The following is a 24,870-nucleotide window of genomic DNA, read 5'->3' as shown; positions in this document are numbered from 1 at the left end:
GAAAATTTTATTTTATAAAAATTAAAATCACTTCATATAATTTATAAATTATTTTTAATTAATTTTAATGTTTAAAAATATACATTAATTCTACTTAATATTTTATTTCTCAAATAATATATTTTTAGTTATAATATAAAGGTAAATGTTATTAATAATTTTTTAAAAAGATAAATTGAAAAAACAAAGGTAAATGACCACGTGGTAGTAGACTTTATATTCTTAGTGTAACACTACTAGTGTTTATGGATTAGTATTCTAAAATCAAGTTTAACGATACTATTGCGTATTTTTAATAGCAAGTTTGTGTTTTTTTAAATATTTTTGAATTAAGATTTTAAAAAATTATATAAAGTTGTCAACTCGACTTATAAAATGAACCAACGTATTTTTCATCGAGTAGTTTTGATTTGAATTTGCTATTTTTAAAATTCAAATTAAATAATTTTAATTTAATAAAAAAATTATCTTTTAAAAAAATAAATTGATTGAATCAATTCATGTACATCTTGACTTAATATATTAAATAGTAAAGACTAACTTCTTTTATATCATAATAATATTTTCACCATGTATGCCTCCTAAGCTGACACGAAAATATAGTATGATTTTTTTTAGGTTAGCTATGGTCATGTGATTTTAAATTATATGATGTGTAAATAATTTATAATCCTAAGTGTTTGGAATATAGCTGATGACATAAATTTACATGACACCATAATAATCATGGCACATGTATGTAACACATTGCCAGTTATACGGTATCGAAAATGGTATTCCGGAAAAGTCCCTGTTTGAATGGGGATCCTAAATTTTGAAAAACACAAAAGATGGGCAAAAAGGTAAAACGACGTTGGTCCAATTGTTGGCGATCATGATCAAAACACCGGACTCCTCCTCCTCCATGGCTTCGCGTCGTACGAATTTGGAGCTCAAACTCAGCGTCGACCAACCCAACTCTTCAAAATTCAAACCACCTTTCGATTCTCTCAATCACCAATAACACTCTCTTTTCATTGCAACAACATTCAAGGTCTTCTTCAATTTTGAATTTCGCTATTTTTTTTTTTAGTTTTTTTTCTTCACGATTCAACTTCTAGGGTTTTGTTTTTTTGCAATTCATAATGCTCTTACTGGTTCACGAAGGTAGTTCGTTATTTCTCTTTTATTGTTTTCCGTCGATTGAACCCCTAGGGTTTCGTCTTCTTACTTATCTGTTTCCTTATAAACAAATTAAAATTATAATTGTGCTTTCGAGCAAATTTAGATGGAGGCAATAGGGGAGAAGAGGTATTTGCTTGCATGGACTTGCTTCAGCTTAGGCTACACAAGTTATCTCGTTGATTGATACATATTTATTTTCTATTGCTTTTTATAAGAAAAACTACTGAGGATATTGACGTACCGAAATTGTAGTTATATTGCATTATATTTTATCATATATTAAAGAAAAAAGTTCAGACTACATGGCAAATTGTATGTGCCGTCATTGCGTAATATGTTGGTAGATAATGCGCTGAACTGAGGAAGTAAACTTTAGAGCAAAAGGAAGACGGGTGAGTATAGGAAGGAGAAATTGTGAACAACTGTGTGCGTCATCTAATGTTTCTGCTTGGCACCTTCTGAGAGCGGGACTTAAACTGTTTTTTGCGTGGTCAGAAACTGTGCTTATTTTTTGTAAGGATTGGCATTCTGTTTGCTAGTGAATACGGTAAATGAAGATTGGAGTTTGATTTATAGTTAGCATAAATGCTAGAAGTAATTGGTTTGTATATGGTATATTGTTAACCAGTCTTCATAGCATTTGTTGTAAATATATAGATTTCTCCATGATGCTAGTCATTCATTTATTTTTATAAAATTATATTTCTTTATATGATCATGATACTTGCGAAAGTACAGTCAATCTGACTTGCATATGATGAGCTTGCTCATCTCTTCTATGGTCAAAATCTATGTTGACTAATGTAAACTTGGAAAAATTCTTACACATGGTTATATTATTCACTTTCTTTTCCTCCATTTTTGAATGGGAGTGCCTGTTAACATCAAGTTTTCTTCATTCTATAATTTGCAGCTTAAAAAAATACCTACATTTATTACAAAAGGATGCTTGATGGCAGATAGTTGCTATTAGGACTAAAGGTAAATTACTACATCTTACAAAATTTTTATGTGTTTTTTTTATCCTGCAGTCTTTCTTCATTCAACTGTAACTTAGATAGTTAAACACATCAAGAAGAAGGTTCACATGCTATGAGGACTTGTTGTTGTCAGTCTTGTATGTATTTGTCATTATTAAAATGAGATTTTATACTAGAGATTTATGAAGTATTTGTTTAAGCTCAAAATAAAGTGATTCTATAATATAATTTTTTAATGTTTTTTCCAGAAGCTATTATTTTCATCCCTTAAGGAAAGAACTAAAATAGCTTATATTAAGGTATTTATTTATTTTTCAAAAACGTATTTATTATCATTTTTTAAACAATTTTTATTTAAAATATACTCTTCCTTTAAAAGATTCAGCATTTAGTTTGATTTTTTTTAGTTGAAGTGGTATATTATTATCAGAAATGATAAATTAGAGAAATGAAAATGAGGACCTATGCCTATATAAACCAGAATCGCTGACAAGTATGATGTAATTTAATTCTTTTATGAGATTTTTTTAGTAGATTGGAGTTAAAAATATACTTTATAATGATTTGTTGAAGTTTTCAATTTAATTAGCTTTTTATTAGAATGCTGGCATTGATAGCTTTATTTACTTCTGAAAATTTTGATGTTTATGTAAACTTGTTTTCATCATCTGTGGAAATCATTAGAGAATATATGTCAAATATATTTTGCCTTTTTGACTATTAAGCACTGGGATTTGGAATAAGAGAATGATATAATTTTAACCATTCAGATAAGTTCTACATGGTGTGTTATAAATTCCTTAGCTTTTAATAAATTTGAAAGTTTTTTTATTTGCCATATGAATTTGTGGCACTGTAGAGCATTAGTCCTTATTTGTAATTCCAAGCCTTACATTTGGTGAATTGGTGCTCACATTAATATCTCCACATCTCAGCCATTAGAGTTTGATTTTTCGCTGAATATTTTTATTCTTTCAGGTCCTTTGTCCAATTCTCTTGTAATTTAGATTTGCCCTTTATGTGCTACAGTGCCACACCTTTGTCATGCGCCACTCTCTGTCCTGTAATTTTGACTCAAAGGATGTGTGGGAACTAGTGCAATGGCAACATCTAACAAGTTTGATCCATCTTCCAGTAGCCCAGATAGACCATTGTACCCTGGGCAACGTGGATCCCACATAGCTGCTTCATTAGATAGATCAGGTAGCTTTCGGGAAAGCATGGAAAATCCAAGTCTGTCTTCTCTTCCTAGCATGTTGAGAAACAGTTCTTCAGCAACGCATGGGGATGTGGAAAGCTTCTTCAATTATGTGCATTTTGATCCAAAGTTGTTAGCACTAGAGCATAAGTCTAATCGTCAAATGGATTATAAGCGGCACACTAATGCTGCTCTTGGAATTTCACCTGACGAATCTCCATCTAGTTCTTCTAAAGGCAAGCTACTGCCATCGCCCATACCAGAAGACATCAAACGACTTAAGGAAATTTTGCATGCAAACAATGTGAAAGCAAGGTAGTTCTTTGTAGGTTTTGTTGCTAGCGTTGAAGTTAGATGTGTGTAATTAAGTCATAACATTGCCCATGCATTATTCGACAGGGAACGTGTGAAAATGTTTAGTGAGGCCCTATCTGTATTTCATGAAGTTTTCCCAGCTATAACTTCTAAAAAGAGATCTCGAGCTGAAGGTTTTTCTAATGACCGTTCTAATGCCATGCTAAGTGATCGGCCGGTCTTGGGTCCAAGCATAGGTAAGGTTGGAGTTCAAAGTCATCCTGTCACAAGTGCTTTTGAACTTGAGCAGCAAAAGTCAGAAGAACGAGCCAAAAATCTTGTTCCAAATAAGCGCACTCGAACTTCCATGGTAGATGTAAGGGTATGTGTCTTTGATTTCTGTTTTCCCCCATGCATGTTTGCAAGTGTTAACACTACTCTTTTAATGCCTCCTATTATTTCTTATTCAATTTCTTACTGTATCAAAATTAAAAATATATACTGCACAGTTATAACTTATAAATAGTATACATGCCATAGTAGTATATTTTGAAACATTTGTTCATATCCCTGATTTACATGGAAACCTCCTTTAGTTCTTTGCAAAAGTTGCTTGCTAGAACATTTCTCCATTGGTATTCTAGTGGATATCACTTTGTGTAAAATTCTGTTATATTAAAAAAAACTATATGCAGGTTTATTTATGTATTTAGTGTTCTACCAGAAGCTGGCATGTAGGTTTTTATGAGGTTTATGTTTGTTTATGCTTTTCATTTTTCTTCTCTGAAAGGTGAAATATAGGATATTCTACCTTTTCAGTTTTTCTGTTCTAATTAAGCATGTGATGCAGTGTTGTAGACTTGAAGCTTTAATTTTTTTTTCTTTCCTTATGTGGAGAATCATCTTTCAGATTAACATGGAATGCATGAAAACCTGTTAAGTGAAACTGATTTGTTTTGATAAATTCCAGATGGATGTGCGGACCAATTCTCTTGTTAGGCCATCAGGGACAGTTGACAGAGATAAGGAAAAACTACGGATTGCCAACAATGGTGTAGTTCCGAGTGAAGAACGAACCTTACCTATTGGAGGTGATGGTTGGGAAAAGTCAAAAATGAAGAAGAAGCGTTCCTGCATCAAAATAGATGGTTCTCCAAATACAACATTGACTAAACCTGTTAGCACCTTCCAGGAAACTAAGCAGGGAATACAACAAAGAATTGTTACTGATTCGCGGTCAAAGTTGGGAAATGATTCTCATTCTTTCAGGTATGAAATGAATGCGTTATGTTATCATTATTATTTTGGTTATCGTATTCATTTTTCGATATGATATTTTAAGAGAAAGATAGGACAGTAGGTACATTTTTTGAGGTGCTTGAGGATAAGAAAATCATCCTTTAAAGAGAGGGGGAAAAGTGGCATAATGTCTTAAAAAAAACAGTTAGACTTTTCAAACTCTGCATATCAATAATTGAAATTCCTATGAAATAACCATGAGCATATATCCCTAGAGAGAAATCATACAGAGAATCCTGTTCAATTTCGGGGCAAATAGCCATTCTTGAAAATACAAGCATACCATTTCCTCTCTAACTAACTGCTGAATAACTGCATAAACTGTTTACTTCCATAGAATTGTAGCCTCTGTTTGCTTTCAAAACTTTTAGTTGAAAAAAAAAAGTAAAATTATAGGAAGTAACTGTTTTGGACTTCTCTCCTGAGAGTGTTAATGGTGGAAGGATTTACTTCAAAGAAAGATAATACAGTTGTGAGGGATTTTGAGAGGTTCTTTCTGATTTTATGGCTCATGAATTTAAAATTCTTGATGGAAGACAGCATGTAACATTTTTTTTTGTTTATCCAATTCTTATTGATTCTCTAGCTTCAATTTAGGCTGTAAATATAATCATTTCATGTATCTTTGTACAGGTCAGGAGTTGCTAATGGAACAGTTGGAGCTGGCAAATCAGATGGTATCTCTCAGCAGACTGGGTTGGGCATGCGTGCCTCTACCCCTAGAAATGACCAAGATAATAATTCCCTTGTCAATGATAGGCGGGGTCGTCCTGTTAGTTCGGACAAGGAAAGGGTGAACTTCAGAGCTGTTAACAAGTAAACAGAAGCTGTTGATCCCATTTCTTCTGTACATGATTTTGTGCTTTTGGGAAAAAGAATTGTCCTGCACTACAATTATTTCTGCATGTTGTTTCATCTTGTTTTGGTAGAGTTGTTCAGTTGTCCCATATCTGGGTGCTATGGATCCCTGTGATTATAGTTCAAATATCTCTTCGTCTGTGTGATATATTTTCTGTAGTTGATAATTGATTCAGTATCTGTGTTTTGTTCAATGCCCAGGGCAACTGTTCGTGATGAATTTAACACTGCTAGCCCTACCTCAAGTACAAAAATGAACACTGCTATTCGGGCCCCACGATCAGGTTCTGGCGTTGCCCCCAAGTTGTCACCAGTTGTCCATAGAGCAGCTGTTCCTAATGATTGGGAGCTATCTCACTGTGCCTCAAAGCCACCTGCTGGTGTTGGTAGTAACAATCGTAAACGTGTGGCATCAGCACGGTCATCTTCCCCACCTGTTGTCCACTGGCAGAGACCTCAAAAGAGCTCTCGCACTGCCAGAAGAACTAATTTCATGCCTCCTGTTCCAAATAATGATGAAACTCCTGGTTTGGATACTGCCTCTGATGTGACTGGTAATGATCTTGGGTTAGGATTTGCCAGACGTCTGGCTGGCAGTTCTCCTCAGCAAATTAAATTAAAAAGCGAGCCTTCATCCTCTGCTGCCTTATCTGAAAGTGAAGAGTCAGGGGTGGCTGAGGTTAAACCCAAAGAAAAGGGTAGGAAACCAGAAGATATAGATCTGAAAGCTGGACAAAATGTTCAAAAGGTGTCTAACTTAGTATTGCCAACAAGAAAGAATAAACTTGTTTCTGGGGAAGAACATGGAGATGGTGTTCGGAGGCAAGGGAGGACAGGACGCAGTCATACTGCCACAAGATCCCTGATGCCAATGACTTCTGAGAAACTTGGGAATATAGGAACTGCAAAACAACTTAGAAGCGCAAGACTAGGATCTGATAAGAATGAAAGGTTCACATCCATCTAAGTACTTTGTTTAGGTTGTTTGACAATTTGTTTGAGCACATGGATTAAAATCTATGATTTGATGAAATGCTTGCAGCAAGGCAGGTCGTCCACCAACTAGGAAACTTTCTGATCGCAAGGCCTATGCCCGTCAAAAGCCTGCTATTAATACAGCAGCAGATTTTTTTGGTACACATTTCTCTAGAAAAATATTAATGAACTCAACTTTTGTCAGCAGTACAAGTATATTGTTATTCACTTTTTGTTTTTATTTGGTTTAGTTGGGTCAGAAGATGGACATGAAGAACTGTTGGCTGCTGTAAAGGGTGTTATCAACTCTGGTATGAATCTAACTAAATACTATCTGTATTTGCAGCTTAAATATTTCTCTCTGATGGAGTAGTTTTGTATTTTCTTAATACTGCAGCTCATGCCTTTTCCAGCCCCTTCTGGAGGCAGATGGAGCCTTTCTTCTGTTTGATATCTGAGGAGGTTATTACTTACTGGAAGGAAAGGGTACTAATCTTTACCTTTGAACTGATTATGAATGACAATGACAAATTTTTTTTGGTTAAATTAATAATTTGGTCCCTGATTACACATGAGAAAACTCTACATTATTGTCCCTACATGAAAATAAACATATACGAATCAGTCTTTGTTGTTTGTTGATATCACAATGTTGTTAGATTTGGTCCGTACATCCGATAACAATTTTTAATTTGTTACTTATATGAAAAAAAATTTACACTTTGTTTTGGTCCATATATTGACAAAATAAAAAACTCCATAATTTGGTCCCTATACAGGATGCACACATTTAGAGAGCATTATTTTCATGTAGTGCCCAAAATGCAATTTTTTTATTTTTTTAGAGACTAAAATGAAAAATGGTGAGAAGTGTAGGGACCAAATTTTTAATTTAACCTTTTAATATTGCTGAAATGTACTCTTATGTCAACCAGGTCAAGTATGCAATGTTGTCTTTTGGTTTAGACATTTATTTGGTGCAATAAATATGATCTAGAGGATGAAATACAGCACAGCCATTGACTGTTTTAGTGTTTAATTTTTCCACCTTTAAAGAATACAGGTTTTTGGCTGTATTTAATTTCAAGCACAGATTTTTCCTTTATTATATAGCATTGATATGACCTTTGGTTGATTATTTGGGAGTAATAACTTTTTTTGTCAAACTACAAATGCCTATTATGTTCTGATGCAGCATGGAACATTGGCCATAAACTTTTTTGTTTTGTTATGTTTGTATCATATATCTGTTCTGTTTTATTTTGATATATGTTTTAAAATTTTCCCTTTAATGTTTTATAAAATAAATTTTATTGATGATTGAAGCAAAATTAAATTGGTTTTTTAAAAAATGGAATTTCTGAGATGAACATAGAATGGGAACAAATTATTCAAACTTGTTTAATTAGTTAGTACTTCACTTGCCCTTCAGGTAAATCTTGAATCAAGCTCATTGACACCAACACCAGTTCCTTCAGATATAGATGGTTGTGAAACCTATGTTAATGGATATGGGTTGATAGGCCATGAAAGAGATGTTGGATCTGATGCTCAATGGAATGCTAGAATTATTACAGAACCGTTACAACTTTCCAAGGGAGATCATACTGTGATTCCTCTCTGTCAAAGGCTTATAACTGCTTTAATCTCAGAGGAGTATTGTAGTGGTGTTAGTGACGACTTCAAGTTTGATGCATATGATACTGAATTTGAGCCAGATGGAGAATTAGAATTGAGTGGTTTGGATCACCGCCCAGGAACAAATTGTCAGTTTGCTTGTCATTCTGCTTATAATGGTTATAGCATTATTGGGAAGCCAGAATGTGATGAAACTGAAAATGATGTAGTTGGTATTCCTCCAACTGGGCTGAAATCAAGCTTTGGTAACTCTGTAAATGGTTTTCTTCATGATAAAGCATCAATGTCTAGCTCATGTTCAGAGTTGCAATATGATAACTTGGATATAAATGATAAGCTTCTCTTGGAGCTTCAAAGCATTGGAATTGCCCCTGAACCAGTGGTAAGCTTACTTGCCTAATCCAAAGGATTTAAACTATATTGTTCTAGTTTGTTCTGTAGTTCTGTCTGAACTCTTCTTGTTAATGTACCTAATGGATTTACTTCAAGGTGTTTTGAATGATACTGATTTTAATTTTATTTTTCAAGCCTGAAATGGTGCAAGCAGATGATGAAGCAATATTGGAGGATATTACTAGGCTAGAGGAGCTTTACCAAAGACAGGTACTGACTGATGTTGAAGCCAAGTTATGCTTTATTATCTGTAAAAAACTGTTTTTCCCCCAAAACTATCATTTGTTATGTAATGTCTCATATATTAGATATTTATATATTACTTCCTAATATGTAAACATATAGATCAGTCATAGAGATGAAAACCTTCAATTTATAGATTTCATTCAACATTTAATGAATTTACTTATGATTCTTATTTTCTTGCATATTATAGATTTCCAAGAAGAAAAGCTTGCTAGATGGATTGTTGAAATCTGCCTCGGTGGAAAAAGAACTTCAAGAGAAGTAATTGCACTGCCATTTATACCCTAATTATTTGCTTATGTTAACCATTTTTGCTTTCTTTATTCTGAATGGAAATATAATTTTCTGTTCAACAGGGATTTTGAGCAACATGCTCTAGATAAACTTGTTATCATGGCTTATGAGAAATACATGGTAATCTTCTTAACATTCAATACTATTTGTAAATATAATATGATTTCCTCACCTTATGAGCTATCTTTTGACATTAAGTTAGGGTTAAAGCCCAAATTCAACAGAATATAATTTTTGCATGCTATTTAGTTATGCACCTGTTGAAAAGGTTGGGGATCTTTATATTGCACTAACAGGTACAGGATTGTTAGTGAGAACCTGGTGTAAACTCTCTTCGATTGTCTATGTAGGACATTTTTTTCTCCCCTAGTTTTGTAAACATCAAACCCCTGAGCTGATTTTAGCAATTAAAAGTGGCCAATTTTTATTGGGAAGCAAAGCAATTGTTATTCCTTTATTTTTTTAATTTTATTTTTTTGGAGGGGGGGGGGGGTGTTAGGAGGAGAAACACATCACACATGTAAGTATATGTATTGTTGGCAACATGTTTATCCATAAAGCAGCTGCTGGAGCTGTTAAGGTATTGTACACATAAAAGTGGGTGATTGTAGTATTCCTCCCTTGGGGTTTGCATCAAATTAAGATATTTTAGTGTATAAATCCTATCATTTACATCTGGAAAGCGTAAATCCCAAGAAATAGTTCAGACATGATATATTTGACCTATTCTTCGTTTTTTACAAGTAAAACCAAAATCCATGATTTGCCTCTTTATCTTGTTTAAAATAATTTAAACTGTTTTAGAAAAAGAATCAAGCCTTTCCATTTACTAGTAGAGTCAAGGAAAGGGTGCCCCAAGCACAAGGCTCCCAAGTCCCACAATTATGGGGTTTAAGGAGGGTTAGAGGTATGCACTATTACTTGTGAGAAAATAGGCCATTTCTGTTACTAAAACCCATGACTACCATGTCAAAAGGCTATTACATTACTGTTACGGTGATCCCCTTCAAAATCCCGTGTTTTGTATAATTAGGTCATATGGCAGAGTAAATTGAAAAATGATTTATTGTCAGGCTTGTTGGGGTCCTACTCCCTCTGGTGGGAAAAATTCAAGCAACAAAATGGCCAAGCAAGCTGCATTGGGATTTGTTAAACGGACATTGGAGCGATGCCATCAATTTGAAGATACTGGCAAGAGCTGCTTCAGCGAGCCATTATTCAAGGATATGTTCCTTGCTGCTTCCCAGCTTAGTTTTGCTCGGCAGTTAGATGGAATGGAGGCTGAATCCTCAAAACCATGTGCTTCTTCCCTCTCTCTGGAAGCAAGAACAGGTGTCTTCTTCATTACTTTATTTGGAATAAATGCTCTAATCTACCCCATGCTTCTATCTCAGCTGTGTTTAGCATGACCATTTTAGCTTACACTCTCATTGCTTTGATTAGATATACCATCTTCTTTGTCTGATATGTAATGTGAAATAATCTTTTTTATGGTTATGCTCATCTCAGAAAAGGCTGGATTTTGATATTTTATTTTTTTTGTTTACTATCTGCAGCTTCCATGGGTTCACAGCAGAGCCCATCACAATTTAGTCAAAGTATGGGTAATCATGATCTGAACTCTTCAGATATGCTTGCCGCTTTAAATCATTCATCTGAACAAACTAGTGGGAAGGAAGATCTCTGGTCAAGCAGAGTGAAGAAGAGGGAATTGTCCCTTGATGATGTTGGTGGTGGTATGCCAGGTATTTCTAGTGCTTCAGGCATTGGAAGCTCTCTAACAAGCAGTGCAAAAGGAAAGAGGAGCGAGAGGGACAGAGACGGAAAAGGGCACAGCAGGGAGGTACTATCCAGAAATGGAACTGCCAAAGTGGGTCGGCCAGCGTCATCCAGTGCTAAGGGAGAAAGAAAATCCAAGACAAAGCCTAAGCAGAGAGCAAATCAGCATTCCGTTTCTGTGAATGGCCTTCTTGGCAAGCTTTCAGAGCAACCAAAACCAGCATTACCTTCTGTTTCAAAGTCCAATGAAATGCCCACAAATGGCAATGCAAAGGAAAAGGATGAGTTTGGCTTGGGTGATTTGGATGACCATGAGCCTATTGATTTGTCCAACCTGCAGCTACCTGGAATGGATGTACTAGGTGATGACCTTGCTGACCAAGGTCAGGATCTTGGGTCATGGTTGAATATTGATGACGATGGATTACAAGATCATGATGACTTTATGGGCCTTGAAATTCCCATGGATGATCTTGCAGACTTGAATATGATGGTTTGAAGCTGCTTTCTTTGTATAGTCCTGTTCAGTATACCAGTAACAAAGCAAAGTACTTTTAAGAAATGACTAGTTACATAGGATGGTCTTATGACTAATCCCGTCCACAGTTAGGCTATATAGATTCTTTGGTAGGCTATTCTCTCCCCAAGTTGTTTTTGAGTGACCTTTCCAGCTGTTTCAGATTTTGCTCGTGTTAAAAGTTAATGACTTCCACTGTAAAGATCTTTTTGTTCAAGGTACAAGTTAGCTATCCTAGTAATTATATCTTAGCAAACACTGTCCTGGTTGTAGCTCTTAAAAATCAGAGAACAAGACCTCTTGTACATACATTTAATATTTCTAATAAAATCAGCTTTTCATTTGCTGAAATGACACTGGCTGGCCACTCCGTTGGTCTCTCTTCTTTTCCCTCCTGCTTGGGTTTTCTTTTGGCATTTTGCGTTTTGCAGATACATGCCTAAAATGAGATGGAGTGCAAGTAGTTTGCTGCAGTAGCTTCATCCAGGTATTATGCACACTATTGTATGAGATTTCCAAGGAATAACTACACTGCTGTGAATGTGATCAACTGATTGTTGTCTGCGTTGGATCAGTTCAGATAATCCTGTTGCTGTCCTGCTTATGCAACTTTTTGGGTATATTATGAGATTTTGGGGATCTATCATTGCTCAGTCTTTTTTTCTTTTAAATTTCAATTTACGTTTTGCAAGTGAATCCAGGTTAGACATTTTACCTGATATTGTAATAACCTAAGCATAGAAAGTTATGCCAAGGAATTGGGAAATTTTTATGTTCATTCTAGTTGATTGACTTTAGAGATTCCTTAGCTGGATGAATTACTACCATTGAAGATTGAAGGTTCATTTTCTCGTTGAATAACTTGAAATATTCTTGACAGGGTTCACCTTTGTAAGAAATTATGCAAGGGAATTTTCTTCCCTGACGAAAATGAGGTGATGCTTGGAGGTAAGCTTTGAATTCTTGCTGGCCTTCCGGATTTCCATCTTTTTACTTAAAAGATTGATATTGTAGTAAAATTCCGTTGGGACATCAAAGGCGCAAATGATTTGGATACTATCCATGGATCGATAGCATGTGACTCGTATGGATTGTCTTCCTCTTTAAGCCTTACTTCCTCTATGTAATTAACATATTTTATGTTGCTGGAGCCAACGATTTCCTTTATATTGGGACTTGATGGGAATTTTCAATTCATTTGGTTTGAATGCGCGGTTTAACACTATAATAAAGTCAACAATTCAGGTTTTTCTTTTTTTTCCAATTAGCTACCTGCTTCCGAATTAAAATAATGTGCCAAAAAAATCGAATAATGATGGGATTTATTTTAATAGTGATGTGAGTTGAAGTTCCTTTATCTGTCCCTTTAAAAGAACTTTTTTTGGGGTGCCTGTTGAGTATGGGTTATGTTCTGTTTATTAGTCTACGGGTTGGTATCTGTTTATTATATTATTCAAATCAAATAATTGACAACCTATATACTTAGGCATGACAAACACGAAAAATCCAAAATCTCATTTTTTGAAATATACTTGGCACATTAATGTCTGGCATACAACAGTGATTAAACATTAAAAATTTTAGTTATCAGGGAAATAGTATCATTATTGCCAAATGTCTTTAAAAAAGATATTTAACAGTTTTTCAATCAGATGCACTATCGATAGTGGAAAACACCTCGCAATATTGCTTCAAACGAGTATTTATCGAAGAGAGATTATTTCGGGTGATATATAAATTTGTTTAAATAGAGTTTTCGATTATGAAAAAAAAAATTGCTAGAAAAAAATAACTGTACTTTATTGTAGATATTTTTAATTTGAACAAGTTTGTTTCTTATGAAAGATATTTGCAATTTTAAATTAAAAAGTATATTTATAATTTAATTTGAATCACTTAATCAAAATTAAAGTTCTTCATAATATTACAATCTATTTTCATCTTTCTGAATTAAATACATTCAAAACACTAAACTTGAATGAAACTTAAACTTGTAATAAATTGACATTAATATTCTTATAGAGAATTATAAATTAACAAGTATAAAGTTTATTTTTGGGTAACTAAAGTTATTAATTTAAACAATTAAGATTAAATCAAACTTACTTAAAAATAATCAATTAACACTTACAATATAAATATATTTTAAAATAACTTATTCTATTACAATAATGATTAAAAATATTCTTTTATTTAATTATATATGTATATAAATTATTTGTACTTAAAAGTATGTCAAGCAAAGCTGTGTTTTTAATATGAGAAGAAAATTCAGTGTTTGTAATAAAAACTTAACAGATACGAACGTAATATGATGAAGCTATAAAATACATATTTGTTTCGGTAATTTATTTTCCTTTTTTGGCTTAAAATACGTATGGAAGAAGAAGACGTATACATAGGGAGGGAGAGAGATTGAAATGATTATGATATGGTCGGTTGGTCAGCACTGAAATGGAGAACACGTGGAGACAAAGGGAAGGGTTTGAAGGTGTTGTCTGTCATGGCTTTCGGCACAAAACTAAATGCAAAGAGAAAGAGAATCTCTAAGATATCTTTTTTGGAGCTTCCTCATTTGTACGCGTCAACTGTCACGCCTTTACTATTTGTTTCTTGTCTCTGTCACTTCGGTTCATGCATCTTCCTATTCCCTGTTTCTAAATGCACCATTTCTCTTTTTTAAATACTCAACAGTATCTCATATCGTATTATATATTCCATGTAATCTTTTCAAATACAACATCTCTAAATTATTCACATAAAATAAAATTAATAATATAATTGTTCTTCTTTTATTATTGTGTTACTTTCGTACATATACATATACATCTCCCTTCGAACTTGGGTGTTTGTACTCCCTTCTCGATTGTCACGCCCACGTGGCTTCCTCGTACTGGCCCTCTTTCTTTCGTATTAAAAGAATGAAAAATAATGGGGTGGATCGTTCAACGTTTGATCTTTGATCAACAAACATTAACATAGCATAAAATAATCTAAGAGCACATTTGCAGAAGATACTAAAGTCCATAATGGATGAGAGAGATCGAGATTAGAGTGACTTCCACGTCTTAATCTTGTATTGGTAGATTAAAGAAAGAGTTTCTCTGGAATCCATGGAACCAAACTAAGATTAAATATCTTTTAGAAATTTGTTAATCAATATTTACTTGTTTAAGAATAAAAATAAAATATTATCACACAAAAATATTATTAACACATTCTCTTGTGATTTTTATTATAACTTTTGATAAAAAAATTATTTTTTTAATCAATATTCATATTCTTAGACACTTATTAGCAATATTATATTTTATTAGAAAAAAGGGGCTATGTGTCGACCCTGCAGAGGATGGAACGGAAAGCCTGCTTCATGATACATTTACTTTTTGCCTTTTCTTTTTGTTTGTAAAGAAATGAAATGAAATGAAATTAAAAAAGAAGGGAAAACAAAGTCATCTGTTGCGTAATAATTTATTTTAAAAAGCTGAAGCTCCTCTTCTTCTTTTTTTTTTTGTCAAAAATAAAAAATCATTAATGAAATAATATGTCCATCCTGCATATAGTTTGTTGAGGTTTCTGTTCCTCCTTCATTCCCAACCTTCAGTTTACATGCTGTATTTTCATTTGGTGAAGGTAAGTAACTAAGATTACTATATGTTATGTCCTTTCATTGTTTGTAGAGATTAATCTGAGTGTACTTTAGAGAAGAAATCTAAGCAAAGGTCACCTTCACCATAGTGATATGAGCAAAATTATTTGCCTTTGGTTTGATATGATCATTATTCATGTAGAGGTTGGGTGGCAAAGACTTGTTTGTTGTAATTGACACATGAAAGGAACAGAAAGAGGTAAAACCAGGGAAGGGAAATTTCAGTGGCTGGGGTGACTTGCCTCAGATCTAGGGAACCTCTCTTCTCATATTTGCACTATTTCCTTCCTAATTTTCATTTTCGGTGACCCCATTTCCCTTGTCTCTGTTTGCCAGAGAGGGACAAGGTACTTACTTTGTCAATTATTTGCTGCTGGTTTCTTGAATAATCTATTGCATGTTTTTCCAGGGATCAATCAAAAGGAGGGAGAGAGAGAAGGTTTGAAAAGGTTTAAAATAGAAGTCCAAAACAAGTGAATTCAGAAAGGATCTTGTGGGCTATTCCAGTATTTTATACCCAAAGAGAATAAACTTAAAATTTTGGATTTTGATGCACTGTATTTGACTGTTCTCCTAGGAGGTTGATTCTAAAGTCCTTTTATTTCTTGGCGTAGGTGCCTTCTTGGTGTTTTGATGCTGATTGAAACTGTATCATAGAAAGGAGGCTTAAGGAAAAAGGGTGGAAAAAGTAGTTAAAGGCTTGCGGCTTATTGGGTACTGGAAAATAAGAAAGGCTATTGCTACAAGGCAAAGTAAACCAATGGAGGAAATATCTTCTAGTGTTGCAGTACCTTTTACACTTGGAGTTGGAAATTTGATTCAAAAGGAGTCTGCGGTGACGACCCACATGGAGATAACTGGGCTAAAGCTTATGGCAAATACGGCAGCAGCTGCTTTAATATTAAATCCTACAGTGGAGTGTTGTCAATCATATTCTGTTGGAAGTGAAAGCCATGCAGATGTTAGTCATCTACAGCACCAAATTACAGTATCTGCTGAGGTAAAGGAGAATCAAGTTGGAGCTGCCCTTGTCTCAGAAATGGTTATTGAATGTGAGAGTAATTGGGTCTTGAAGGAAAGCCATAATCAGGCAAGAAAGGAAGATGAATTCATGTTAGCTGTGGATTTTGAGTGTGGGAAGGAATCTGCATCTATGAAGACTAGTTATGCTGAAATAGGTTCACCAATGGTCATCAAGGTTGATGATGATATTCGTGGTATGTCTAGAATAAACAAGCCATGTCCATCTATAAAGCCAGTGCAAAACACAGTTTCTGTTGCAATGGATATTGCTTGCGAGAATGACAAGTCTGATCCAAAACTACCTGCTGAGATTGTTGATCAGTTGCCAGAGGAGAATAAAACATGGGTAACAAGCAACCAGAATGCTTTGGAATTGAGTAGTTTCCCTCTCTGGGGTTGCTCATCAATTTGTGGAAAGAGACAGGAGATGGAAGATGCTATTGCTATTAAGCCTCAACTTTTACAAGTTCCTTCACAGATTTTAATGAGTCATCATGTGAATGAAAACAAAAGACACTCACTTGCCCACTTTTTTGGGGTTTATGATGGACATGGGGGAATACAGGTATGCCTTAAAAATACTCTATCAAATTATACTGTTGAAGTTAATTTGTTTCTCTGATAGGGTGCTGTTTTCATAGGTTGCTAATTACTGCCAGCAACGTCTTCATTCAGTGTTGATTGAGGAGATAAATGCTACACAATCAAGTTTGGATGAAACAAATGGGAGAGACGATTGGCAGGCCAATTGGAAGAAAGCATTCATCAATTGTTTTCAGAAAGTAGATGATGAGGTTGGAGGAATTGGTGCGGATAATAGTGGAAACAACAGTGATGGATCTGAGTCTAATACTGAACCTGTTGCTCCTGAGACTGCTGGCTCCACTGCAGTGGTTGCCATTTTAAGTCAAACCCACATAGTAGTTGCAAATTGTGGGGATTCAAGAGCTGTTTTGTATCGTGGAAAAGAAGCTATGCCATTATCTGCTGACCACAAAGTAGAGCGTTTCATTCTAATTTCACTCTTTTTGGTGAATTTACATTAGAAGCTGAAGTTATCTCATAGAGGAAACTTAACTTCTGTTTGCAGCCAGATAGAGATGACGAGCGAGCAAGGATAGAAGCTGCAGGAGGAAGAGTCATACATTGGAAAGGATATCGAGTACTTGGTGTCTTGGCAATGTCAAGGTCCATAGGTATGTGATTGCTGCATAATCTCCTGAACATGATTTGTTTTCCTGTAACTTGATATTATGCGGTTGCATGTTGCTGCTAAGAGTTTAGTGTTTGTTTAAGGGGTTGAACATTTTTGTGATATGAATCAAATGGTTTAGCTGCACTTTTTCAGTTCTGCATCTCTACTTTTACAATATTTATCTGAAATTTGTGCTGAAGTTGGATACCGAGGACAAACATTGTTTTCTGCACGTCATTATTGTACTTATGTTTTAAGTTTCAAGAAAGAAAAATAACTTATTTTCGTAGTTAGTGTTCTTTTAATGGTACATTTTGGGAAGTTTCCTATATCCATGTCCTGAGGACATTAATACACTTCAAATTGATTTCAGTCTACAAGGTTTTCGCTGCATAAATTTCTTATTCAAATAACCATTGTTGTCTAATTTTCTTCTTGTCCAACAGGTGATAGGTACTTGAAACCATGGATAATTCCAGAACCAGAAATCAATATTGTGCATCGAGAGAAGAACGATGAGTGTCTTATTCTAGCAAGTGATGGCTTATGGGATGTAATGACAAATGAAGAGGTCTGTGAGGTTGCAAGGAAGCGAATCCTTCTTTGGCACAAGAAATATGGCGATGACGGATCAACACGACACGGAGAAGGGGCTGATCCTGCAGCTCAGTCTGCTGCAGAATATCTATCTAAACTTGCCGTCCACAGGGGAAGCGAAGATAACATATCTGTAATAGTGATAGACTTAAAGCCTCAAAGAAAAATTAAGAGAAAAGCATAAAATAATTTTTTTTTAGCTTGATTTCCTTTTGGAATATCTTAATTTTATGTTGTTGATTTGTAGTTGTATTTCAGAGTCATTAGCACTTTTTAGCTCGTCAGTTTTTAACCAGGGCTAAGTTATATGCTAAAATTCTCAATGTACAAGGATACCTTCAGCTTGGAGGAGTTATCACTGTGTATCTGTGAGAGCTTTCCAAGCATCATAAAAAAATTATTAAAAAATATTAAGAGCCAATTTTTTGAGTTAGCTGCTCAGATGATCATAACATAGTCTTAAATGTACCTTGGAACCATCCTTAAATTTGATTATTAGTTTATTTCCTAGTAATAAAATCCTACCTTGGAACCATCCTTAAATTTGATTATTAGTTTATTTCCTAGTAATAAAATCCCCAAAATTAATCAGGCAATTTGACGAGTTTTAACCAAATAAAGTCTCAAATATAACTTGAGGGACTGTTCAGCCAGAGTGATTACAGGCATAAATTTTCACGTTCAATTGAGAGAGCCTGGCAAAACTTTATCTCATAATAATTTGTACATCAGATCATATTATCAGCAACTTTGGTAAATCCTAGGGATATGTTTTGTCACAAGTAACCCCTGATAATCTTCTGCATTAAAATTCTTCCAAGTGCCAATCATTGAAATTTCTTGACCTCTGCATCTACATGAGTTTCTCAACAAATTCTAGAACTCAACCATTCATCAACAAAATACAGAATTTTTGACATAACTCTAGGAGCTGTTTCTTCACCTCATCTGCAAATGCTCCCCATATGCAACCGGTGCTCTACAATTAAAAAAGAGGGAATCAAAATTACCGTTAACTCCAACTGTCTAAAAAACTGTACTCAGATTATCCAGAAATATTAGGAGTCATTAGGTTTGAAAAAACATTTTCTATTTTCACTTTTAATTACTGAAATGTCACCATATTTTTACTTTGTTTCCTGTTTTCAGAAGCTTGTATAAGAAACAGTGAAACCAAGATGGTTCTGAGAGAGCACACCATATCATTTGTAATTCATGTAATCATATCTGAAAATGGATGATATTTCCTTTAAGCTTTCATCATCACTAGGGATCATATTAATTGGGCAGGGAAAAGAAGAACCGCAAAATATTACCATCATTATCATTTACAGAACAACAAACAACTTCCTCAATATAGAAGAAAAAATTCTCCTGCTTATGACCAATCAATGCATTATATTCATATAGTGATCAACATTCGAGACCACCATAAAGAATGAAAAAGAACAAAAGAATAACCTTTTACTTAAGTTTTTAATAGAGTTGAAGACTAGAACAAACCAACTTTTATAAGGTTGCAAGAGGAGATCCTGCATTGGAGAAGTAAGCTGAAAGATCCACATCCAAGTCATCATACATGCCGATAAATGGATGTCTCTGGAGTTTCAATCAGATATATAGCATCAGAAAAACATTATTGTACATGGTATATGAACATAAACTAGATTTACACATACCATTAGTTCCTGAGCCGATAGTCGATCCTTTGGGTCTTTCTGTAGACTAAAGGAAGAGAAGATTCAAAAAGGAAGATCAGTAAACACAAAAAACACATCGTAACATAGAAGTATGTCAAAACAGCCAACTGAATAGCGATGGGAGGAGCCAAGTTTTTATACATGTTTAAACCCACATGAAGGCTTGTTCAATGAAATTATAGAAGATATCTTAAAAAATTAAATGTGAGTGCATGTGAAAAGAAGGGTTCATGCATGTAGGTAGGGCAAGTGAATTACACTTCTACTATTTTTTATCAACAAAAACACACTGCAAAATAAAGGCTAGCACATTTAACAATTACCATGCTGAGATAAATGAGCAAAATTCTGTAGAAAATTGTTCAGATGGAGCACTAGGAGGAGGTTGATCAACAATCGTTTCAATAAGCTCGAATATGCTTTCCCATCTTTCACTTTGATCAGGTGGTGCATATGGAAACCGCCCCACAGCACACTCAAGCAATACTAGTCCCAAACTCCATATATCACTTTTGTAGTTGTAGCCTCGCTGACTTCCATTAATTCTCTCTGGCTGTAAAATTGACAGAGCGAATGTTATTTTCTAGGTAACACTGGTAAATTTTGGAGGTAAAATGATAAATAATTGCACACTTTACTCACAGACATATAATTGTATGTGCCAATGAAAGTATTTGCTTGACCAGATGTACTTTCCATAATTGCACTCACACCAAAGTCAGTAATCTTTACTTCACCTATATGATTTATTAACAAATTAGAAGGTTTTAAGTCTCTGTGGATAATATGCTGTTCATGGTGAAGATACATTAAACCCTTCAGCACCTACATCGTTAAGAAAAGATAAAAAGAAAGGGATCAGATTTTGTTTGGGATTCTGTGAAAAGAATTATGGGTACCAAGACTGAAGTGTAATTTCTTGCTTCATACCTGCTTACAGATGGCAGCAAGATAAGGCTCAGGAATTGTTTTAACTTTCTTCAGAAGATCAGCTAAGGAACCTCCATCCATGTACTCTAAGATGATTGATATGACACCATTCTCATAGAATGATTGGTAGCAGACAACAACGTAAGGACATTGTGCTTGTTGATTAATTTTCAGCTCTTGTGCAATCTGCTTGCGCATAGACTCCTCGATATTCATCTGAATTACCTGAGTTGTGAAGAATATATACATGAGTGACAATAGAATGAAGAGAAATGGATTTATATGATAGCATTAAGGTTGTGAATATATCAGAATAACTGGAAAGTATTTGTTTTGTTAGTTAAGTACACATTAGGAAAATCATGATAGAGAAGTAGCACCCTTCAAACTAAACTAATATACTAGATTGTTCAACAAGCAAGCACACAAAGAAACAATTGAAACTTAAAATTGTTAAAAGCGTGGGGAAACATTAGTTACACCATCAATGAAAAATAAAAAAGGAATGATCAAAGACTGAAATTTTCAATAATGAGAAGGGGGAGGGGGAGTTGAAAACATTAGTCCAGATGTCATCTGAGTAGGACCATAACATGCTTTAGTCTCATTCAATGATTGATTGATATATACAAGTTCCTATGGAAGAGACCCACATTTCAATCATTATGTTAAGTTAAACAAAGGTCCAAAGTTGGGTGAACAAAAATATGATGTTCTGACATAACAAAGAAACCACCTGCAACAATATTAACAATGAACTATTTACTTTTTGAATGAAATTGAATTGCTCCTAATGATATTAATCATTAAATATTGGTTGAAAAAACAGCATGCCTTCGTGTGACACATTTCAAATGTCCTTGCTTAATGAAAAGGATGAAATGGGGAGCGGCATTACTTTAAAAGCATGCAATGTGGGTAGACAATGCCAATACAAAAGGATAAATTAACTAGAGGTGAGAGAACAGAATATGCAAATCCAAACCAAAGTATGCAATATGCAGCAAGCATACCTTCAATGCAAAAAACTGGCTAGTCCATTTGTGTTGTACCAATTGGACTACTCCTCCATTTCCCTTACCAACAACTTTGATTACATCTATGTCTGCCAAACTTAACTGGTTGTCTGTTGGCTTGATTGGAGGTGGCTGAAAACATAACACAGATGTTAAACCAATGTACAAATTTTGTTCAGAAATTGATGAATTCAGCCAGAATTAGCACTCCGACCAAATCATAAAAGAAAATGCATGAAGATCAACATTCAAGCCTCCCTGGTCCCTGCTCTTTTTATACCATAAACCACCAGTTGCAATTTCCAGCTGAGTATAACTAAACATATGTGGAGTTTAACAGAAACAAATTTAAATTGAGTCACTTATAAATCTGAGTCTTCATTTAACGTGGCCATGTATTTACCATCAACTTATTCTGTTTAATAAAATGCATTGACCATACAAGGGTATGCACAAGAAAATTTCCAATATCATTAGTCAGACTGATTTTTCCCCCGTGACTGACAGTGTCATACATCAGAAATTGATGAAAGCATTGAAACAAGGAGTTCCTTAGCAGTCTCCCTGAGCCCCCGCCCAAATAGCAAAAATAAGAAGATGGAGGAAGGAAGAAGAGGATCCAACATTAACTCAAAATGTAAACAATTTTATGCAACAAACTTTGTTTGAGGGTAAAAAATTTTAATCTTTGGATAGAATTGAAATGAATTTAAATACTCAGTTTCTTTAGTAGCCATGAAGGGAATGACGTATGCTGAACACACTTCCACTTCATAAACTTGTTCTCCATTTGTTTAAAGACACAACACAAATAAGATGAGGAATTCAAAGAGACACTAACTTCATTAACAACATCTGGTTCCATTTAAAACAGCAGCAAAGACTAGGAAAAGTAAAACTAGGCTCAAACCCCCACCTCACCCTTTGCCATTTATAGTTTACAAAGATGAGAAGGGCTAAGTAAAATTAGGCTCCAACAAATAATCCATCGAATTTAAAAATAAACAAGTAACACTCCATTTGTGTTTGGAAAACTCAGAATAAGGAAACTACAGAAAAATCAGGAATCCCTTCTTATCACACTAGTCATTTCATCAGATCCAAAGATCAAATGCAACAAAAGATACAATTGAGTAACCCGATTGGATATAGATTTAAACAAAAAGAAGAAGAAAGCTGCAAAGTAAAAAATGTATAGAAAATGGAGAGAATCATGTTACAGCTTCGACTTCACTCTGAGAGACAATTCGAACCCCATCCCTATTAACAAGCAGATCGCCATCCTTAAACGTCCCACTTTCAGTCCTACAACACAGCCAATTGGTCAAAACCCAAACCTAATCAATCAATCACATTCACACACAAATAAAGAGAGAGAGAGAGAGTGTGTCTCACAAGAACTTGGCAAAATTAGCTTGATCAGATGCAGGAACTGAGAGTTTGAGACTGGGCCCCAAGTTTCCTTTCTTCATGATTATGGGCTTCACCTCACAACCCCTCACTCACTAGGTTTTCAAACTAAACCAAGACTCTCTCTCTCTCTCTCTCTGTATATAAGAATTAAGATCAAAACATAGTACAGTGTATGGTAGGAGAACTATTTAAGTTAAAAATGATAGCTTTATCACTGAAAATTACAAATTTTGTGATTGGCTGACAGAGAGAGCAGTCACCATTGACGAACTGAGGATGGAAAGATGCAGCTTTGAAGATGCAGCTCTTGTTGACTTTTCAGACTCCAAGGCCCCTTCACCTCGGGCCCACACATTTAACGTTTTGTTACATCATTATTTTTCGAAGTTTTAACTAATAAATTTTAACAGAATGATTGAATTATAAATTAAACTATTTTTAATATTTAAAAAAATCAAATTAAACAACTAAGATATTAATTTGAAGTTTTATTCCATAAAAATACTAGTATATGACGATACGATAACTAAGTTGCATGAAAAGTAAAAAGCTCATTACCCATACATACAATTGTTAGATAGTGGTGTTTGTGGAGTTGTATGTGAATGTTAAATAGTATAGTCACTATATAATTGTGGTGGGTATAGCACGGTTCTGAAGATACTTGACAATGTATTGTTGCTGCCGTTTTGTTTTTTAGGGAGTGATTGCTGCCTAGTGCCTAACCCTTTATCTAATATGCACTGTCATTTTCTTTCTTCTTTCTAAATTTTAAAAGTTTCTTTGCCGTCTCTTTTAAGATTCTTTTTTAGCTACTTTTTCTATTTACAAGAAGATAAAGCAAGCTACCCTATTGACATTAACAAGGAGAGCAAGTTACCAAGTTTTATTTTTCTCTTCTCTCCCTCTCTTTGTGACATTAATGTGACCCAGATATCATGTTTAAAAGCTTATGGAATGAAGAGGAAATTCCCCCTATGAATTCCTTGCTGTGAGATAGAGTGCAGTTGCCTGATACATACAAGAATTAGTGGTGTATATATCTTATTTGTCTTTTAACTAGAAGTAAACTGATAATTTAATATCAAGGTGAAGTTGTCCATTCAATATGCTACGTTTAGAGATAAATCGGATTAAGAATATTGAATTTTTATTATATTATTTTGAGAACAAATACCAACAATGCCTTCACTGTTCCATGCGTTCAACGTTCAATTAATGACATGTGTAATTAAACGCATGGCATTAATGACCTAATGTATGACAAAAAGCCATTGCCAGCATTAGATAACTATGAACTCCAGCCAAATGAACTAAGAATTATAGGAATTGGTGGATATTGTTATCATTGACCCCCACACAAAAAAACACGTTTCACACCTGCGCTAGCTTCAATGTGGCTATCTTAAACAAAAATCATTTTTCATGGCTCATTTCTAGTCAAATTTCATGACTACAAAAGGACTCGAGAAATACGTGGTTGGAGAAAAGTTTGAGAAACAAATCATGATTAAAATATTGTGATAATGATATTTATATATCTACAAATAACAACAAAATTTTATTTCATGAAGTGTGGTTGGATTTATATTTCTAGCTATCGTACTTTAATTAAATTTTTTTATCTCTCATTTCATGTCCTATATTTAAAATACGAGGCGTATGAGTATATTGAGTAATATATTTTCTTAAGATATTATATATTTTGAAAG

At 34.3% G+C, this 24,870-nt stretch overlaps 3 protein-coding genes across 10 annotated transcripts; 2 read left to right on the top strand and 1 right to left on the bottom strand.

Moving 5' to 3' along the window:
* Positions 1–880: 880 nt before the first annotated feature.
* On the top strand, positions 881–13,375 carry LOC113846392. Of its 3 annotated transcripts, none has more exons than XM_027474588.1 (16): positions 881–1,033; positions 2,078–2,145; positions 3,174–3,657; positions 3,742–4,018; positions 4,607–4,905; positions 5,569–5,751; positions 5,995–6,744; positions 6,836–6,927; positions 7,020–7,079; positions 7,166–7,254; positions 8,201–8,788; positions 8,935–9,009; positions 9,236–9,306; positions 9,402–9,459; positions 10,413–10,671; positions 10,896–13,375. In XM_027474588.1, exons 3-16 carry the CDS (start codon positions 3,245–3,247, stop codon positions 11,615–11,617), a joined length of 3,936 nt encoding a protein of 1,311 aa, XP_027330389.1. In that variant the 5' UTR covers positions 881–1,033; positions 2,078–2,145; positions 3,174–3,244; the 3' UTR covers positions 11,618–13,375. The 3 variants fall into 3 exon arrangements, with proteins under 3 accessions (XP_027330389.1, XP_027330390.1, XP_027330388.1); XM_027474589.1 differs by having other exon boundaries at positions 3,123–3,657; positions 3,742–4,012; XM_027474587.1 differs by having other exon boundaries at positions 3,123–3,657.
* Positions 13,376–14,981: 1,606 nt separating this feature from the next.
* On the top strand, positions 14,982–18,545 carry LOC113846249 (protein phosphatase 2C 50-like). Of its 5 annotated transcripts, none has more exons than XM_027474292.1 (6): positions 14,982–15,268; positions 15,694–15,733; positions 15,899–16,872; positions 16,949–17,305; positions 17,398–17,503; positions 17,949–18,545. In XM_027474292.1, the coding sequence occupies exons 3-6, from the start codon at positions 16,045–16,047 to the stop codon at positions 18,281–18,283; spliced, it is 1,626 nt and encodes a 541-aa protein (XP_027330093.1). In that variant the 5' UTR covers positions 14,982–15,268; positions 15,694–15,733; positions 15,899–16,044; the 3' UTR covers positions 18,284–18,545. The 5 variants fall into 5 exon arrangements, with proteins under 5 accessions (XP_027330093.1, XP_027330092.1, XP_027330094.1 ...); XM_027474291.1 differs by having other exon boundaries at positions 15,694–15,790; positions 17,949–18,499; XM_027474293.1 differs by lacking the exon at positions 15,694–15,733 and having other exon boundaries at positions 17,949–18,499.
* Positions 18,546–18,708: 163 nt separating this feature from the next.
* On the bottom strand, positions 18,709–23,335 carry LOC113846212 (mitogen-activated protein kinase kinase 2). 2 transcript variants are annotated; one of them, XM_027474222.1, is made up of 9 exons: positions 23,141–23,335; positions 22,966–23,050; positions 21,743–21,877; positions 20,730–20,954; positions 20,442–20,624; positions 20,123–20,352; positions 19,779–19,824; positions 19,603–19,698; positions 18,709–19,078 (listed from the first exon to the last, which is right to left on the bottom strand). In XM_027474222.1, the coding sequence occupies exons 1-8, from the start codon at positions 23,215–23,217 to the stop codon at positions 19,609–19,611; spliced, it is 1,071 nt and encodes a 356-aa protein (XP_027330023.1). In that variant the 5' UTR covers positions 23,218–23,335; the 3' UTR covers positions 18,709–19,078; positions 19,603–19,608. The 2 variants fall into 2 exon arrangements, with proteins under 2 accessions (XP_027330023.1, XP_027330022.1); XM_027474221.1 differs by having other exon boundaries at positions 18,710–19,078; positions 19,607–19,698.
* Positions 23,336–24,870: the final 1,535 nt, after the last annotated feature.

Source organism: Abrus precatorius, unplaced genomic scaffold, assembly GCF_003935025.1.
Source record: "Abrus precatorius isolate BTA unplaced genomic scaffold, Abrus_2018 Scaffold8, whole genome shotgun sequence".
Taxonomy (NCBI): Eukaryota; Viridiplantae; Streptophyta; class Magnoliopsida; order Fabales; family Fabaceae; genus Abrus; species Abrus precatorius.
This window is presented reverse-complemented; position numbering and strand designations above follow the sequence as displayed.

Bases quoted from the DNA above. Each gene is read 5' to 3' on its own strand.
- LOC113846392 (XM_027474588.1), top strand. From the start codon at position 3,245: ATGGCAACATCTAACAAGTTTGATCCATCTTCCAGTAGCCCAGATAGA. The intron at 4,906-5,568 runs GTATGAAATGAA...ATCTTTGTACAG, and splicing joins AATGATTCTCATTCTTTCAG to GTCAGGAGTTGCTAATGGAA. The intron at 9,307-9,401 runs GTAATTGCACTG...TCTGTTCAACAG, and splicing joins GAAAAAGAACTTCAAGAGAA to GGATTTTGAGCAACATGCTC.
- LOC113846212 (XM_027474222.1), bottom strand. From the start codon at position 23,217: ATGAAGAAAGGAAACTTGGGGCCCAGTCTCAAACTCTCAGTTCCTGCA. The intron at 20,625-20,729 runs GTATGAAGCAAG...TTAACGATGTAG, and splicing joins TTGCTGCCATCTGTAAGCAG to GTGCTGAAGGGTTTAATGTA. The intron at 19,699-19,778 runs GTATGTGTAAAT...TTGAAACTCCAG, and splicing joins TATCGGCTCAGGAACTAATG to AGACATCCATTTATCGGCAT.
- LOC113846249 (XM_027474292.1), top strand. From the start codon at position 16,045: ATGGAGGAAATATCTTCTAGTGTTGCAGTACCTTTTACACTTGGAGTT. The intron at 16,873-16,948 runs GTATGCCTTAAA...CTGTTTTCATAG, and splicing joins ATGGACATGGGGGAATACAG to GTTGCTAATTACTGCCAGCA. The intron at 17,504-17,948 runs GTATGTGATTGC...CTTGTCCAACAG, and splicing joins GGCAATGTCAAGGTCCATAG to GTGATAGGTACTTGAAACCA.